An 18,350-nucleotide genomic window follows, 5' to 3' on the forward strand; every position below is an offset into this window, starting at 1 on the left:
GTAGGTAATTTCATGATTTGAATGTCATGTTTATGGGTTTTGTTTTGTTCTTTTCTGGAACTAGTTGATTATTTTAGAGAAAAATACAAAAATATTAACTTTGTAAAGTAAGAGGTGGAGCATGTAATAGATGATTTTTTACTGCTGTGATAAAAGACCATGACCACAGAAATACAGGAGTTTAATTGGGTTCTAGAAAGTTATTGTCTATGGTGGAGAAGTGAAGGCATGGTGGAAGGTGGCTGGACCAGCAGCTAAGAGCTCACATTTTATCCACAAGCACAACACTGGGAATGGCACAAGTGTTTGGAAAACTACAAGTCTACCACTAGTGACACACTTCCTCCAACAAGGCCACACTTCTGAACTCTTCCCAACAGTTCCACCCACTGGGAACCAAGTATTCAAATGTATGAGTGTCTGTGGGCCATTCTCATTCAAACCACCAGAAAAATTACCTAGAAGTTCTTATTGAATTAGTGATTTTAATTATATTTCTCTGTTTATAGACTGTATATCATAGAAAAAGTTATAAAACTAATGTCACTAAACATATTTGATATGTGACATTAGAAATCACTTTCTATGGAGAAAATTGACAACCTTATCTATACTGTTACATTGTTAATACTTTTTATTACACTTTCACAAAGCTTCTGTGTATATAATCCTTAAAACAGAGACTGCTGTTGCTGTCATCTCTATCTTATAGTTGTCTGAAATAAAGGCTAAGACAAGTATGGTAGGTAGATTAGAACTTATAATTCTAATATAATATGTCAATGTAATGTAATATAGTATAATAAAGTTCTAGCATCATACTATATCATCCTAAAAAAAATCCAGAACTCATTCCTTTGCAAATTGTTCACATTAAGTTTTTGTTTTGTTTTGTTTTTTCAAGACAGGGTTTCTCTGTATTGCTTTGGAGGCTGTCCTGGAACTCGCTTTGTAGATCAGGCTGGCCTCAAACTCACAGAGATCTGCCTGCTTCTGCCTCCCAAGTGCTGGGATTAAAGGCATGTGCCACCAACACCTGGCCACATTAAGTTTTTTTATGATTCCATAATCATAAAAGAAAAATGAAAAAGGATGAGTTTTAATCTATATAGAATATACTATTTTTGTTTATTTTCTTTTCCTTTTTTTTTTTTTTTTTTGAGACAGAATTTCATGTTGCTGTCTCTACTAGCCTAAAATTCTCTATGTAGCCTAAGACAACCTTAAACTTAATCAGTCCTCCTTTCTCAGTCACTCAAGAATTTAGGTTACCTGAGTATGCCACTACACCTCGATTTCCAAATATTGCCAGCCATGACCTATGGGTTTGTTGTTGTTGTTTGGAAAGTACTACATTTTGTCATAGTAGTTTCTTAAAAGGAAGGTTTAGTTATCTGTCAGTACAGATGTTAATGTAATGTCTTGTACAGGAGTGGGTAGAAATCAGTATTTCCCTGCCCAGAGACATTTCCTTTAAGTTCTCTGGAGTCTTAGATCTCCTCTGTTTTCAGATTCTCTTTCCCCCACCTTTAAATTTATCACTAAATCATTTACATCTCTCTTTTACTAGGGAGTGTTGTTGTATGTTTGCAGAACTTGTGGCTGGTGCTTAGAATATCACATCACAGCTGCTCTGAAAATAGCTCTACATGGTACACAGCTGAAACCAGATGTCATTTCAACTCAGAACCCAAGTAGATTATACCTTGGTCTCTATTGACAATGAAACCCAGGGCCGGGGAGATGGCTTAGTTGGTAAAGTGCTTGTCATGTAAGCATAAGGACTTGAGTTCAGATCTCCAGCACTTACATAAAAAGCTAGACTGTTAATACATGCCTGGAATCCTAGGTCTAAAGGAGGTAAAGACAGGCAGATTCCCAAAGTTTGCTGGCCATTTAGTTCTTATGAATTGGAGAGCTCCAAGTTCAGCTGGAGACTATATCTCAAAGCAAAGGATGGAAAGCAATAGAGGAATACCTAAGAAAACCCTTGACTTCTACACTTCCACAATGATGCACATGTATGTGCACCTGTACATATATGCATAGACAATTCTGGTCTAGCTGAGCATGATGGTACACACCTGTAGTTCTAACTGCTTGGTTGGCTGCAGCAGGAGGATCATAAATTCAAGGTCTGCGTGGTCTAGATAGCAAGTTAAGCCTTCATAGTGAACTAAAGGTACAGCCTCAGTGACAGCATTTGCCTAGCATTGGTTCAGTCTTCAGCACTGCCTACTGGAAGAGAGGAAGGTATGGATGAATGGATGAAGGGAGGGAAGGAGGGAGGGAGGGAGGGAGAAAGGAAGGAAGGAAGGGAGAGAATAAGAAGAGAGAGAATAAGAGGAAGAGAGGGGGTAGGGAGGGAAGATTGATCTGGAGATGGTTTTACATAAAATGAGAATATAAGTACATGTCAGAGAAGAGATTTAGTCTGGCCCATAACGGTATGTCTCCCTCAGCCACCTGTATCTAGCTTGTCCTATATTATGACCTATTCAGGAACCCCCAACATTAGGACTTAAGACTCTTTGTAATTTTTTTTTATATTTCCTGTGTGTGTGTGTGTGTGTGTGTGTGTGTGTGTGTGTGTGTGTGTGTGTGTGTGTGTGTGTGTGTGTGTGTGTTGGGTTTCAGGGAAAGCTCATGCCAAATCAAAGTCAGGATAATTTACAGGAATCATTTCTCTCCTTCTACCATGTTGTTCCAGAGGTTGAATTTATATTCTGGGACTTAGTGGCAAGAACTTTTCCTGCTGTACCATTTTGACAGCTCTGTACCCATACTTTAAAGGACAATTCCTTCTTGGAGAGTCCAAGCAGAAATTGTATGCTGCTTGCTGCTTCACTGTGGTGTTGGTAGGATTCATGCATATTAATAATATTTTTTCTCAAAATTATCTGTCTGGCTTAGATCCAGAGAATGATTAGTTGAGGCTATAGTTTTAGAATTTTGTGGTGGTTATCACACGTTTTCATAGTACTGAGGTTACTTGAGCCAAATGTATTGCTAGCCAAATATCATTTCCATCAATCTTCATAAAATAATGTGTGCATTGGATCAACTTGTAGAATTCTCCAGCACCATCTCTGCCTGCATGCCACCTAACTCCCAGCCTCCATGCTCCCAGTCATGATGACAATGGACTAAACCTCTGAAACTGTAAACCAGCACCTCAATTAAATGTTTTCCTTTATAAGAAAAAAAATAATGTGTGCAAAATTTCAAATAATAATGTTTAACTTCAACTTTTAAGATAAGCAATTTTCAAAGAAAATTGTAAATATGCAATCTATAAATCACCTGTGGCTTAAGGCCACACACTTATTTCTTTCCTCCCCACTAGAACGGTTTCTGGGAAGTCACCACGGCTTTGCAGATGATGAAACCACAATGAAAGATTTAGATTGCTACCATAAAGAGATGCTGTTGAATTACCATCCCAGTACATTGAAAATAGACATTATATATAAAATTTTACCCCAAATTACATTTACTATATAAAGCAAAGCCAGGTTTTAATTTTAGTTATTTTCTCAGAGCATATTATTTATATAGTTTGGGAACGGTAGTGGTACTGGGGCTAACCTACTTTTCTATCCTCATTTTAAAAGTAAGTGTCATGGCAGGCATGGTGTATATCTGTAATCACAAGACTCAGCGGGTCTAAGCAGGAGGGCTTTGTGGTCAAGGCCAGGTTGGACTCTGTAATAAAATACTGCCTCTGGCAAACTAACAAAAAGCAAATTTCATATAGCTCAGAGTCTTTGGTTTTTCGAGACAGGGTTTCTCTGTGTAGCTTTGGAGCCTATCCTGGCACTCGCTCTGGATACCAGGCTGGCCTCGAACTCACAGAGATCCACCTGCCTCTGCCTCCCGAGTGCTGGGGTTAAAGGCATGTGCCACCAACACCCGGCTCACAGAGTCCTTTTTATTCTGTTGTTGTTTTGTTTCATTTGAAACAGGGTCCCAGGTCTTACTATCTAGCTGAAATTGACCTTGAATTTCTGAGCCTCCTTTTCCCTTCCAGGGCTGGATTGAAGACATGCACCACCATACTGTGCTTAAGGTGTCTTTTCAATAAATACATTATAAGTAAAGTCATAATCTGACAAGTTGTATATATGATTGTTAGGTGATTGATTTGCTCCCTTAAATTTCTTTCCTTTTTGTCTTCTAGTTTGCCAGGGTTTGGATACCTGATCCTGAGGAAGTGTGGAAGTCGGCAGAGTTGCTCAAAGATTATAAACCTGGTGATAAAGTGCTGCTGCTTCACCTTGAGGAAGGGACGGTAAGAACTTCACCTTCATTTATTGTGGTTAGCCTGAAGTGTCGGAGGGTGAAAGATAGAATCTTACTATAATTTGCTTAATCCCAATTATAATATAAATTTTGAATTACTCTAATATTGTTAGTTTCTATTTTGATAAAAATGATACTTTTTCTGTACTCTTCAAACAGGCCAGTGAAAACAAAACATGCTTTAAAACACCATCATTTTAACATATATTTATTATGATTATCAAATTTGCCTTACTATCTAATTTTAATACTAACAATGTACCTATTTTACCTATTTTATGTTTAGGACAGCATTGCACTCATTTCATATTAACTAGGATTCGATATTTGGGAAATATTTATTAAGGAGCTGTTACATATGTAGCATTTTGCTGGTCACCAGAAGACCTTATAAGCAGCCATTTCTGACTGGCTGCATTCTGAGTGAATGAACACATCATTGTTTCAAAGTTTTTCAAAGTTTTTAATCTGTCCACTGCGTATGATAGGATATGTCACACTTTTTCTTAAACAGAACTTTATGACATTCATTTTCTTTAACGAATTTATAGTTCCAGTCTTGAATGCTCAGCCCAATATTACCCTCTCCAAGGCTCACAGAACATTGCAGAACAGGAGAGAGAAAGAATGTAAGAGCTGGAAGATGTCAGGGTAGGGGTGGGGTTTCTATGAAATGCTGTTTTCATGACATGACATGGCTGCTGCACCTTGAACTCCCAGCAGCAGTGGCTGCCTGCACAGGACTAGGCCCATAAACATTGCAGCATGGATGGAGAAGGGTTTTATAAGGCCCCCCACTCCCTGAAGAGTTACAGATAGTAAATGGTTTCTAGGGATGGGGAGTTACATTTCTCAATGGTGTAGCCACTGGTAAGTTGCTCTTCCTTGATTTAACAACCCCCAACCCATGCCATGCAGGCAACCCTAATTAGATGCAATGGGGTACCCCCCACCTCCACTTCTGAACCCCCCTCCCCACAAGGACATGAAAGTAGGAGGGGATTTCTTGGGAAGAAGAAAGGATTCAGTGGAAGAGGGAGGGGACAAGAGAAGGTAATATGAGGGGGAATATGAACAAGTTATGTTTGTGTGTTTGCGTCTGTATGTGTGTGTGATTGTGAAATATTAAAAATATTTTTAAAACATTCAGTTTAAGCCAGATACAGTGTCTCATTCCTGTATTCATAGCATATGAGAGGCTGGGGCAGAAAGATTTCAAGTTTGAGGCCAGCATGGTCTATATAGTGAGGTATTGTTTCAAAAAATAGAACAAGAGCTGGTGAGATGGCTCAGCAGATAAAGATGCTTGCCACAAAACCTGATGACCTGAGTTTAATCCTCAGGATCTGCATGATGGAAAGAGAAAACCCAATTCCTGAAAGTTGTTGCCTGCACCTCCCCTCACACACATTAATAAGTAAATGTAATTTAAAAATTTAAAACAAAACAAGAAGAAATTATGATCTGACCAGGGAAATTGATATAACTACATGTAATGTTAAATAATTAGGAAATAGAGTAGGGCAGCATTAGGATTCTCAAGACTTCTACCCTAGTTTGTTTCCCTGTTGCTATGATAAACACCATGACTAAAAATAATTTGGGGAGGAAAGGTATTATCTCATCTTACAGGTTACATTCCATTGTCAAGTGAAGCCAAGGTAGGAATTCAAGGCAGGAACTTGGAGACAAAGACTAAGCAGTGACCACAGGGGAATGCTGCTTACTGGCTTGCTCTAGGCGACAGCAATACTGTCTAGAATAACCCATTTAGCTCCATTTATAGCATTCAGTCCTTTTCTAGTACAAAGGTCCAAAGTCTTCCATATTCCTCCAAATCCCCCCCCAACACATGGTCCAGTCTTCACAGTAACAGCCTGCTTTCTGGTTCCAACTTCTGTGTTAATTGCCTTTCTGTTGCTGTGATAAAACACCACAGCAGAAGCATCTTATAGAAGCAGAGTGTATTGGGCTTAAAGTCCAAAGGGATATGAGTCTATTCTAGTGGGAAAGCCTGGCAGCAAGTGGCAGGCTTGGTGGTAGGAAAAGAAGCTGAGATCACATATTTTACCCCAAGCATGAGGCATGAAGCAGAGACAACAAACTAGAATAGGACAAGTCTGCATATATATACACACACACACACACACACACACACACACATATATATACACACACACACACACACACACACACACACACACACACACATATATATATACACACACACACACACACACACACATATATATACACACACACACACACACACACACACACACTCCCTAAGCCCATTCTTAGTGGCGTACTTCCTTAAGCAAGGCTATATCTCCTAAACCTCCCAACACAATGTCCAACTGGCCACCAGGAATTTAAATGCCTGAGCCTATGGGGATATTTATCATTGAAACCACCACCTTGTCAAAAGAAGTGTATGTTTATTTTCAAACAATTAACTCATGCATTGAGTACTTACTGTGTATCAAGCATGATTCTGACTCTTATAAGACAATTCTTTTTTTTTTTTTTTTTTTTTTTTTTTTTTAAGACAAAGTCTCACAATTTAGTGCTGCCTGGCCTAAAACTCTCTTTGTAGATCAGGCTGGCCGGAATCTCATAGAGATTCACCTTCCCCTGCCTCCTCTGGTATTAAAGGTGTGTATCACTGAACCCATGACAGTTATTTTAGTCTTTGCAATAATACTACAAGTTGTCTAGATCCTTGCTGATTGAAATATATTGTGACTATTATATGTATATAAGGTGGTTGGAATGGATATTTAGAAATGTATGTGTTTTGGACATTGTGAGTGTAATTCTTACCTGATAATTGTTCTTAATATATATATATATATATATATATATATATATATATATGCATATTTTTACTGCATTATTTATACAAAAGGGGAAAATGTTGTGGAATATTTTATGCACTGTAAAGATGTGTCTCTCTACTTGGTTTAATAAAGAGCTAAATGGCCAGTAGCTAGGCAGGAGATAGTAGGCGGAACTTCCAGGCAAAAAGAGAAACTCAGGATGGATCTAGGCACAGGGATGCCAGCGAGACACTGAAGAAGTCAGACATATGGTACAGAGAGGTAATGGAGCCATGTGGCAGAGCAAAGATGAATTAAAAACAGGCTAATTTAAGTTTTAAGAGCAAGTTGGGGGAAAGCCTAAGCTAAGGGCAACCTTTCATAATCAATAATAATAATAATAAACATAATACAGGGTCGTTGGTATTTTTAATAAAACTCTTGAACTTCACTAGTATATGAGAAACAGTTACAGCATTTCAGAATACAAATAGGGAATTTTGTGTTTCAGAGAAGGTTCCATGGATATGGATTTCAGACAAGGAGACTTGATAGAGAATTAGACCAAATTAAGAAAGCCCTGAATGAGCCGGGTGTTGGTGGTGCACGCATTTAATCCCAGCACTCGGGAGGCAGAGGCAGAGGCAGAGGCAGGCAGATCTCTGTGAGTTCGAGGCCAGCCTGGTCTCCAGAGTGAGTGCCAGGATAGGCTCCAAAGCTACACAGAGAAACCCTGTCTGGAAAAAAAAAAAAACAAAAAAAAAAAAAAAAAAAAAAAAAAAAAAAAAAAGCCCTGAATGTCAAACTACAGAATTACAGTATCTAACATTTATTATTCATCCACTTCATAGTATTAGGTACTCCTTTAGACCTGCTGAGCTATATTTTCTAATTTTAGTTCACATCTCTATGGGTTGGTAGGTGATATTTTTACTGTTTGCCAAATAAGGAAACTAAGGTTCAGAGGCATCAGATTTGCCTGAAGTCAATGGAATTAACAAAAGCAGGTCATCAGCCTGGTATAGGTATGCACACTGTAGTCCCAGCACTTGGGAAGTAGAGTGGAGAATCAGAAGTTTGTAAGTTATCCTGCACTACTTAGGATAATCCTGCACAGGAGATCCTGTGTTTCAAAAACAAACAAACAAACAAACAAAAAGGGTACAAGGAAGAGGAGGAAGAGCAATTCTTGGAACAGGATATAAGTGAGGAAAATAGTCACAGTCTCCCTGCAACTAACCAGTTCCCTTTTTATGAAATACAGTATTTTAGGTCCTAGAATACAATAGGAAAAAAAAACATTGTCTTTGCAATATTAGAAGTGCACTTATTTGATAATGACTAATCATTTCAGAGAAGCAGATTATGTCCATTCCAAGAGGAAAATTTCATAAATATGTTATAGATGTCCCTTGTCAGTGTCTTCTCTAATATTCCAGTTCCACTTTCTTCCCACACTGACTGAATAACTGCTCCATCCTCCCATGAAGACTGGGAAGAACATTGTGGGATGCCCTTCTGCTGTTGTGGAGCCCCATGTTGAACTATGGTATTATCAAACCAGGATGGTCTTGAGCATCTCTAAAGCCCCACATCATCCTCCAGGACTTTCTTTCACTCCATATTTTCACACTATTTAGACATAAACAGAAAAGGTAAATGACCCCAAACGTTACATCCCAGTGAGCAGGCAAGCACAGCATAGTGAGGGGAATTTAAAGCACTCAGATTGGAACAGTAAGGAAACAGTTGTGGATTGACAGAGTCAGTGCAGTGAGCAGTCAGCCTCAGAAAAGGGCATTATCCCTGGAGAAACAAACAGAGGGAAAAGGCCCATAGCATCATACCTTTCCTGTATGCTAATCTATTCATACCTGATTTGCATATTTGACCCCTCTTTACATCTTCAGTAATAAACTAGCATGCTCCATTATAATTGAACCTATGTTTCCCCCTTTCCATCTGTCCTATGCTATTTGTCTTTAATATATAGTAGAGTGGCAGCTTCCGTAATTGGCATTGTCAAAAAGTTCCATATGCCTATGATTTTATAAAGCATATTACTTCTTAATTTTATTTTGACATTTAGTATGCATATTCATGTATGTGTGCCCACATGTGTTCATGCCATGATGCACATATGGAGGTCAGAGGACAACTTCAGGAGTTACTTTCCTTTCACTAAGTAGGGATCAAACTCAGGTCATCAGGTTAGCTGCAAAAATCTTTACCTACTGAGCCACCTTACTAGCCCATATGGAATTTCTTAATGTTTGGGGCCAGGTACCTCATTACAATCTAATGAAAAGAATGAATTATTGTTACCAAATATATGCACACAAGTTGTGGCACATAATTTTAGGGGATTCTTAGGATTCTTAGGGGTTCAGAAACCTCGGGGATTCGTAGAGTATGCCAAGCATTGCTTCTTTAATTTTTGCCACAACTTTTTGAGCTACTTTTGTTAATCAATCTTACAAATAGATTTAGTTTAAATAATGCACACAAAGCCGCACAGAAGTCAAGTGTCAGTATAAGGGTTTGAACCCAGGTAAATCTGATTCTAGAGCTAAACTCTTGACCTCTTTTATACTGACCATCACTTCCCATGTGTAGAATGAAGAGTGAGATGAGAACTCATCTAATTGTTAAAATTTTCTGGGTAAAAATCTCTAGGCTCTGACTTCTTCAACTATTAGCAAAAATTATTTACAGTGGGGCTAGAGAAATGGCTCGGTGGTTAATAGTATGTATTGCTCTTCCAGAGGATCAGAGATTGGTTCCCTGCACCTGTGTTGGGAAGCTCATGCTTATAATTTCAATTCCAGGAAATCCAAGCTCTAGACTCTGGACAGTGGCATCCCCCACACTACACATACATGCATGCATAATTGAATATGAAAACAAAATCTTAAATTATTCATGCAGATTTATGTCTGATAAAAAGAAGCCACTCTTTATTGTTTGCCATTTTTACTAGTTTTTTTTTTCTGATAATAGAAAAATAACAGGAAATAAATATACTTAAAAGCCAAGAGGCAAATCAGAAATAGGAAATAATCAAATGCATAGGTCTGTTTCATGTTCATCATTATTGACATAAATGTTGTGTCTTCTGTCCTCAGGATTTGGAATACCGTCTAGATCCAAAGACTAAGGAGCTGCCTCACTTACGGAACCCTGACATACTTGTTGGAGAAAATGATCTCACAGCCCTCAGCTATCTTCATGAGCCTGCTGTGCTGCATAATCTCCGAGTTCGCTTCATCGATTCCAAACTCATTTATACATATTGTGGTAAGTGCTCTCCTGATGAGCTGTAAGCTTTCCTTTGGTGGATGTAGTGATGGAAATGCACACAGGCAAAGCCAGCTTGGTTGAATTTCTCATACATCCAAAAATCACTTCAAATTACCAGAAAGATATACCAGTAGTCACTAGCTCATTACGCTTCATGACAAATAAAATTATTTGTGAATTTGTGAACAGGTCCATCTTTTGGACCATTCCACTCCCAGTCATGTCAGATTCAGTGCTGAAGTCACCAGTTCTTTTCCTCTTGTAAATCGAAGAGTAGATGTTCACAGACTAGCATTTGGTGCAGGTGCAAGGTTATTGCTACCTTTATCCTCACTTAGACACTCAGGACTGACACGCTGTGGTGAGTCTGTCTCCTTCCTGCAGTGTTAGCTGCTAGCAACCTAGCTTATGATAGTTTTCTCAGAAGTGAAGCTTGAACATGTGTGCATGGCTACAGTTCTTCTCCCAGCCCCATCTGTCTTTGTTTTTCTCTGCTCTGTTTTGTTCATATTTATTTCCTCCCACTACTCTGGCTCTTCTTCCTGTGATCTTCCCTCTCTCTTGTAATCATGGCTCTTCCAAAGCCCAGCTCTGGGTGTTCATTCATTCTCATGTGTTCACTGGCTTGCTGACCCCATATTGTGTTTATTTTGTCTTCACTGTTGTCTGTTAAGCAGGTATAACCACTTTTCCCTCTCAGGAGAATTTATGTCTTTTTTATTTTTACTTGCTTATTTATTTATTTTGATTTTTTTGAGTCAGTGTTTCTCTGTGTAGGTTTGTAGACCAGGCTGGCCTCGAACTCACAGAGATCCACCTGCCTCTGCCTCCAGAGTGCTGGGATTAAAGGCGTGTGCCACCACTGCCCGGCAAGAATTTATGTCTTATATATGCTTAATGATAATTTTCCTTTCTCCCTATTCTTTAAATATTTTCCTCAATTTATATTTTTAGATTTTTTTTATGTGTATGAGTGTTTGATCTGCATGTATAGTGTATCAGGTGCCTATGGAGGTCAGAAGAGGGTATCAGATACCCTGGAACTGGAGTTACAGATGGTTCTGAACCATGCCACTTGTGGGAACCAAACCCAGGTCCTCTGCAAGAGCAGTGCTCTTAACCACTCAGCCATCTCTCCAGCCCCTCAGTTTATTTTTTTTTCGTACATATGTCATATTTTTCTATGATTTTTTCCTTTTAGACAGTGTCTCATATGGCTCAGACTGTCTTGGAACTCATTATGTAGCTGAAGATTACTTTGAACTTCTGACCCTCTACCTGTCTCCACTTTCTATGACATTTAATATTCTTCAAAAGCATGTGTTTTTGTGGGGTGTCTAATGCTCATGTAGGTTCACAATAATTGTAGTATATGTTTTGTTTGCTTCTGTTTTCACTATATGACTACCACTGTAATATCCTTCTAAAAGAAAACCCTTTTAATGAATCTCTGATTATTTCTGGAACTGAGCTTTAAAAATTTTTATTTTATTATTTGTATGTGTGGAGTGTGTGTGTGTGTGTGTGTGTGTGTGTGTGTGTGTGTGTGTGTGTGTGTGTGTGTACATGCATTTGGGTGCTTGCGAAGTCTAGAAGAGGGTCTGATTCCTGGGAGTTAGAGTTATAGGCAATTGTGAGCTGCTTGACCCGGGTGCTGGGAAATGAACTCAGATCAGCAAGTGCTCCTTACCCTTGAGCTATCCCTTCAGCTCCCAGTTTTTTTTTTTTAACTAAATATTTAAATTGTTTAAAACATTGTTACTTTTTTCCACAATGGATATAAAACCCAGAGCTTTCTGAATGATTGACAAATCCTGTCTCTGAGCTCCATCCCTATCCAAGTCACATTATTTTATACAAATCAGTCCAGATTAGTTAGGACTATGTATAATAATTTAGAAAGCCAAAGACTGTGGTATATTTTGATCTTTGAGCAATTCATTAGTTTAATGTGAACTAAATTGAAACAAGGTTTTGCGCTGCCTTACTTTACCAAGCTTGATGTGCCCATTGGGATATCATTGATTTCATTTTCTTTCTTACCCTCTTCCCCCAGGAATAGTCCTAGTAGCTATAAATCCCTATGAACAACTGCCTATTTATGGAGAAGATATTATTAATGCATACAGTGGCCAGAACATGGGTGACATGGATCCTCACATCTTTGCAGTAGCTGAAGAGGCTTATAAGCAAATGGCAAGGTTGGTAGGAACTTCTATTATCATTTCATGGTTCTTATTACATAAGATAATTTATTCTTTGCTGCATCATGGATCTTTAAAGAGAGTAAGAACTTGTAAATAATTACTGCCTAAGTATCTGTGGCCAATATGTCTCAGATTGTCTAGACTGTTTAATTAAAAATTTAAATCTTACATTTATAAACACATTGTGTAGTTTGTTTTTAAATTGCCTTTGGAATCTCATCATGTTCCTTTGACAAAGCAAAGACAAGTATTGTGTTTTGTAATGAGAGAGTTAAAGTTTCGTAGGAACCTTAGTAAAAAGGGACTTCTCTAATGTCATTCAGCAAAGGAACAGATGAACTAAAAGACCTATAAACTGGAAAAATAAATTATCTGTATAATAGCAGTTAAAATATATGGTAGGACATCAGTTATGTGTGTATAAAGAATATCTGCAAAGTGTGTCTCATATCACCCACAGAGCCCTAACAGTTTGAGGGTAGAGGTTAGGTAATAAAAGCACTTTCAAGATGAAACTATACTCTGAATAATAAATGATATGTTGTAATGTGAAAGGGTGAGAGCATAGAAAAAAATTAACTAATTTCTCCTGTTTACAAGGAGGAACTTAGTAAAAATATGATGTAGGAAATCCCCAAAACAGTTTATAAAATAGAAAGGGAACTAACACTATAGAGGCTTTTATTTTCTCTTTTGCAACCAGTGTACATTTTTGGGCCAAAGTGTGATAGAATTTTAGAACTACTTCAATGAAAAAGCCCATGGAAGTTTTAATAATAATAGTACCTTTTAATAATAATAGTACTTTTAATAAGTACTAAAGTTAACTGTGTACTTTCTCCCCACAAGGTATCAACTAGGTACTTTCAATTTACTAACAACTTTTGAGTTTGTTATTGTCATTAAATTTCATATTAAATTAAAACTTCATTTTACAGTTGGTAAAACTGAAGCTCAGAGAAGTTGTATAATTTTTCTAAAGTCTCATCAATAGGAAAATTGCCTTTCAAATTCAGTTAGTCTGACACTAAAATATTGGTATGTTAAATATAAAATTACTAAGTGAATTACTAGTATATAATATGTTAAGTATGCCTGATACTACTATAAAATGGTAATGATTATCCAAAGTTTAAAGCTTAACATTGAGAAAATTCCATCTGTCAATACATTTTCCTCTAAGTCAATACTGATCTACCCCTACTTGATTTTCCTAGCTCTAGAGCATTGCAGTGCAATGCTGACACCACTCAGTATAGCCTGAGACCCACTACTCAGAGTGGGTATCCCATGGACTGTTAGACTCTAAAATTGATCTCTGAAGAATTTTACAATGCTTAAAAAATTAAACAGCTTCTCAGAAAATACTTTCTTTGGCTCAAGGGATCAAAGCAAGAGTCTTACATACGCTGAGAACATTCTGAGCCCCAGGACTGTTCTTAAATCTGAAAGCATGGTTCTTTCATCATTGCTGTGGCAACCCTCAAATGTCAGTAAACTCAGCTTGCTTCCTGGCATTCTCCTCATCCCACATGATTTTCCCCGTGAGTCAGTATGACTTATCAGTATAATTTCTTAACTGAAGGTTGTTTTCCTTTGCCTAGTTTTCTCTTATAGATAGTTTGAAAATATGTTTCAGTTAGTTAGGATATTTATCACATATATTAATAGATCTGTACCCACAAATCCTGCTACAGTCACCAAGCAGACTATGTCTGCTTTGGCTTAGGCAGGAATCAGTGCTGCACAATCATTTCTTACCCTTTTTCCCCCTATCAATAAACATTCCATCTTTCCCAGGTGTGAATCTTGGTGTTTCACATCACCACTGTTCCTACAAACCCCTCACATCTATAGGAACGATACAGTTCATCATTTCTGACAGAAATTTCATAATCACAATCCCCAAACCAGCCACTGTTCTAGACATGGTGCAGCAGCAAACTAGATAAAAGTTGCACCCCACAAACAAAGCCTGGTAAAGAATAAAAATAAATAAGGCTTGTTTTGTCACCTATCAATAGGATGATTGACTAAACTGGGAGTGTTATTATATTAACAATATTAACTTTCCTGATTTTGGTCATTATAAGTTGGTGAGAACAAAGCTCTACTTAGGAAACATACTGTGCAGGTGGTAGGAGTATCATGTTTACAACACTCAAATGTTGCATAAAATATTAGAATGAGAGAAATGTGTGACATAGCAAGCAGATAGCTCCCAGATCTGAAGGAAGCATAGGCAGAAATTCATTTTACTATATATATAGTTTTTTACAAGTTTAAAATCACATCAGAGTAACTTTACAGTAACAAAACAGAGCAAGCTAGGGTAGAACTCAGGAGATGAGAAGGAGGTTAATTGGTGATCTGAGTGAGAAATGACAATTTAGTTGAGATATTAATTTCAATATTAATGAGGATGGTGAGAAGGAATAGGTTATGGATATATTTTTAAGATGGGACTGGGAAAAAAATGGCTGATGCAGGGTAAGAGAGAAGCAGGAGTCAGAATGACAACAAGGATTTGTTCTGAGAGCTTGAAGGTAAGCAATTCCATTCTAGAGATGAAGAGGTTACAGGAAGGGTGAGTTGTGTGTACATGGTGTGGGTGAGAGATAAGAAATGGGCTTACATCTGTATTTATTTATTTATTTACTTAATTATTCCATGTGTATGAGTGTTTTACCTGCATGTATGTATATGCACCATGTTGGTGCAGTACCTGAAGAGGCCAGAAAGGGGCCTCATGGCAAGTGCCTTTACCTGTAGAGCCATTGTGGTGGCCCCGTTATAGGTGTTTTAGTTACAAATGATCCCACCCCATCTCCATGCTAATCATGGTCCTTAGAGAACAGTGCCCTGGTGTTACAACCTTACTTTTAATGGGCCTGTTGACTTCTAGAGGAGAAAGGCAAATGGAGTTCAGTGCCTGTTTTTCCTCTTGCATTCCTTTTCTCACATTCTTGCTTGTCTTTTCTTATCTTAAAACTCTCTCTCTCTCTCTCTCTCTCTCTCTCTCTCTCTCTCTCTCTCTCTCTGTGTGTGTGTGTGTGTGTGTGTGTGTGTGTGTGAGCACAGAGGATAACTTATGGGAGTCAGTTCTCTCTCCATCATGTGGATTTCAAGGATGGAGTCAGTTCAGCCAACTGACTTGGCCTTTTGAGCCATCTCACTGGCCCCTGATTATTTTCCTTTACCAAAATCACAGTAGTATTTTCATTAAAACATCAAAATTTAGTTTTGTTTCCATATAGCCAGTGTTATCTTTATTTTATATATTTGTGAGTCTTAGAGCAATGTTCCTAAGTTTCACTTGATTGAGAAAAAAGTTAGTACTGTCTAATTAACCTGATATAGTTTTTTTAAGGTGTCTGTACTAATTGCTTCTCTCCCAATAACCGTAGAACTTAAATCTTAGTATCTCTGTTTACTCAACTATAAGATGGCGCAGTCTCAAAAATGGTCTAGCTTGACCTACGGTGTTCTGTGAAATGATAGGATTAATGCATGGGCATTTTTCTTGTTCCTAGTGAAGGACAGACCATGCTAAGGAGTGACATAACAAAGCAGAAGGAGCCTACTCTAGACCTACCCATACCTCTGGAATTAGGCTATAATAACCCGCTGTCTTGGCAAACTACTCAACAACTTTAGGCAAATTAACTCCTCTGTTGTTTTCACCAAAAAGGACAAGAGAGTGTATGTCCTTTTTCTTCCAGGGTTTAAAATTGTATTGGCTGATAAGTACAGAAGCACTTTGAAAAATAATTAAGTAGAATTCAAATTCAAGCTCTTCTTTTCATCATTGTGAAGCATCATCTATCTCTTCAGTCTTCTTCCATCCATTCAGGCATTTAATCTGCTTTTATTACCTTTGGCTTTATGTATTACCAGGTCTTTCTTAGGCCATCCCTTCTTTTGTCTACTTACGTGGTTTCTGAACGCTCTAGTATCCTGAAGTTCATTGACTAAGTGGAAAATGACTCTTATGGATGATGAAATCTCTCCTGTTAGCAACGGTGACTCAGCTACCATGTGGTGCCAAGTATCCTAGTTATATAATAGGCTTGGTGTATTTAATGCATGCTACCTTATAAGGATGATTTTTCTACAGATGTTTTGTGACTTTCAGTCAGTACATCCTCAGTCAGGTTTGGCACCACATGTGTACATGCCATGTGTTAAAATTTTAGTATACAATGGCTTCAGGGATTTGTGCACTGAAGATTTGGTACTGTTATCAAGAGACTATTGGATCATAAATGTACTAACTTCTTCAATGAGTTAATCCATTGATGAATTCTAAGCTGAATACACTATTAGGAAGTGCAACCTGGCTTGAGGAAATAGGCTGCTGGAAATATGTCTTTCAGGGGTTTCTCTTACCCCTCCCCCATCTCAGCTTTGTTTGCTTCCTGGCTGCCATGAGGTGAGCAGTTTTACTACATTTTCCTTACTGTGATTCACTGTGGCCCAGAAACAAAGGACCCAAGTGAACATGGACTAAAATTTAAAAGAAAAAAAAAAAACTTTCCTCCCTACATCATTTACGTTTATCATTGCTGTAACAAGGTACATGGCAAAGGCAATCTAAGGAAAGAACAGTTTATTTTGGTTCACACTTCAGGGGTCTAGTGCTTTGTGGCAGGAGTCACAGCAGAAGAAACTTGAGGTGGCCATCCACTTTGCATCATCAGTCAGGAAACAGAGATAAAAGCTCATGATCAGCTCCTTTTCTTCTCAGGACCCCAGCCCCCCGTGGAACTGTATTGCCACATTTATGGTAGGTTTCAACTCAATTAATCAAATCTAGATAGTCCCTCACAGATGTAGCCAGGGATTCTAAATCTGATCAATTTAGCAATCAAGTTTAAACATCACAGCTTTGCCCATTGTCAATTTGACATCCAAACAGCAACTTTAAAACCATAACCTCTCACTTCTTGTCCCATTGGCTCATGGCCACCTCATACTGTAAAATGCAGTCAGTCAAATTCTAAAGTCCCCATAGTATTTCATAGTGCCAATACTGTTAAAAAATTCCAAGTCTCATCTAAGACTAAAAGCAATTTCTTAGCTAAATGCTCCCATAAAACATAAAACAGGTTATATACTTCTAGTATACAATGGCATAGAGTGAATATATCCATTCCAACAGGGTAGAATGGAGGCATAATGAGGAGTGGTGAGAAAAAAGCAAGAGTGAAACTCAACAGGGAAAATACCAAATTCTGCAGTTCCCTGTCCAACATGGTTCCAAAGGGCTTGGGTAGCTCCACCCTTCCATCTCGGCTACCACAGTGAGCATATAGCTCTCTTTTATGGTCACTCCATTCTTTGCATGCTGCTTTCCTTAATAAATGCCTTATGGTCTGACATCTCCAACATCCTGGGGTCTCCATTGCAACTTAAGCTTCATCTTCACACAGCAGCAAAAAAATAATAGTAGTATCCTATTACTGTATCTTCAGACATGAATGTGATGACATTTAAAAAATAAAATTAGCCAACGAAATGGATTCTTACCTGGTACTGTAGGTGCTTTGAATGTTTTTTTCTACATTCTTTTGTTGTGGTTCCAAAGAATATTTCCCTTTTATTCTATGGTAGCTGACAGCAGTATTATACCAATGAAAATCTCCATGAGTAAAAGACTGTGAGACACACACACACACAGACACACACACACACACAGACACAGACACACACACACACACAC

General features: G+C 38.0%; 1 protein-coding gene across 4 annotated transcripts in view; it reads left to right on the plus strand.

Annotated features, from left to right (window-relative positions):
* Window positions 1–18,350, plus strand: part of Myo5a (myosin VA) — a 152,754-nt gene that overhangs the window by 40,008 nt on the left and 94,396 nt on the right. For all 4 annotated transcript variants that reach the window (XM_027411150.2, XM_035443808.1, XM_027411148.2 and 1 more), the window contains exons 2-4: window positions 4,181–4,291; window positions 10,247–10,418; window positions 12,478–12,622. In XM_027411150.2, coding sequence (XP_027266951.1) covers window positions 4,181–4,291; window positions 10,247–10,418; window positions 12,478–12,622 — 428 coding nt within the window. The remainder of the gene's footprint in view (window positions 1–4,180; window positions 4,292–10,246; window positions 10,419–12,477; window positions 12,623–18,350) is intronic.

The sequence above is a fragment of the Cricetulus griseus genome, chromosome 4 (genome assembly GCF_003668045.3).
Source record: "Cricetulus griseus strain 17A/GY chromosome 4, alternate assembly CriGri-PICRH-1.0, whole genome shotgun sequence".
NCBI classification, from domain to species: Eukaryota; Metazoa; Chordata; class Mammalia; order Rodentia; family Cricetidae; genus Cricetulus; species Cricetulus griseus.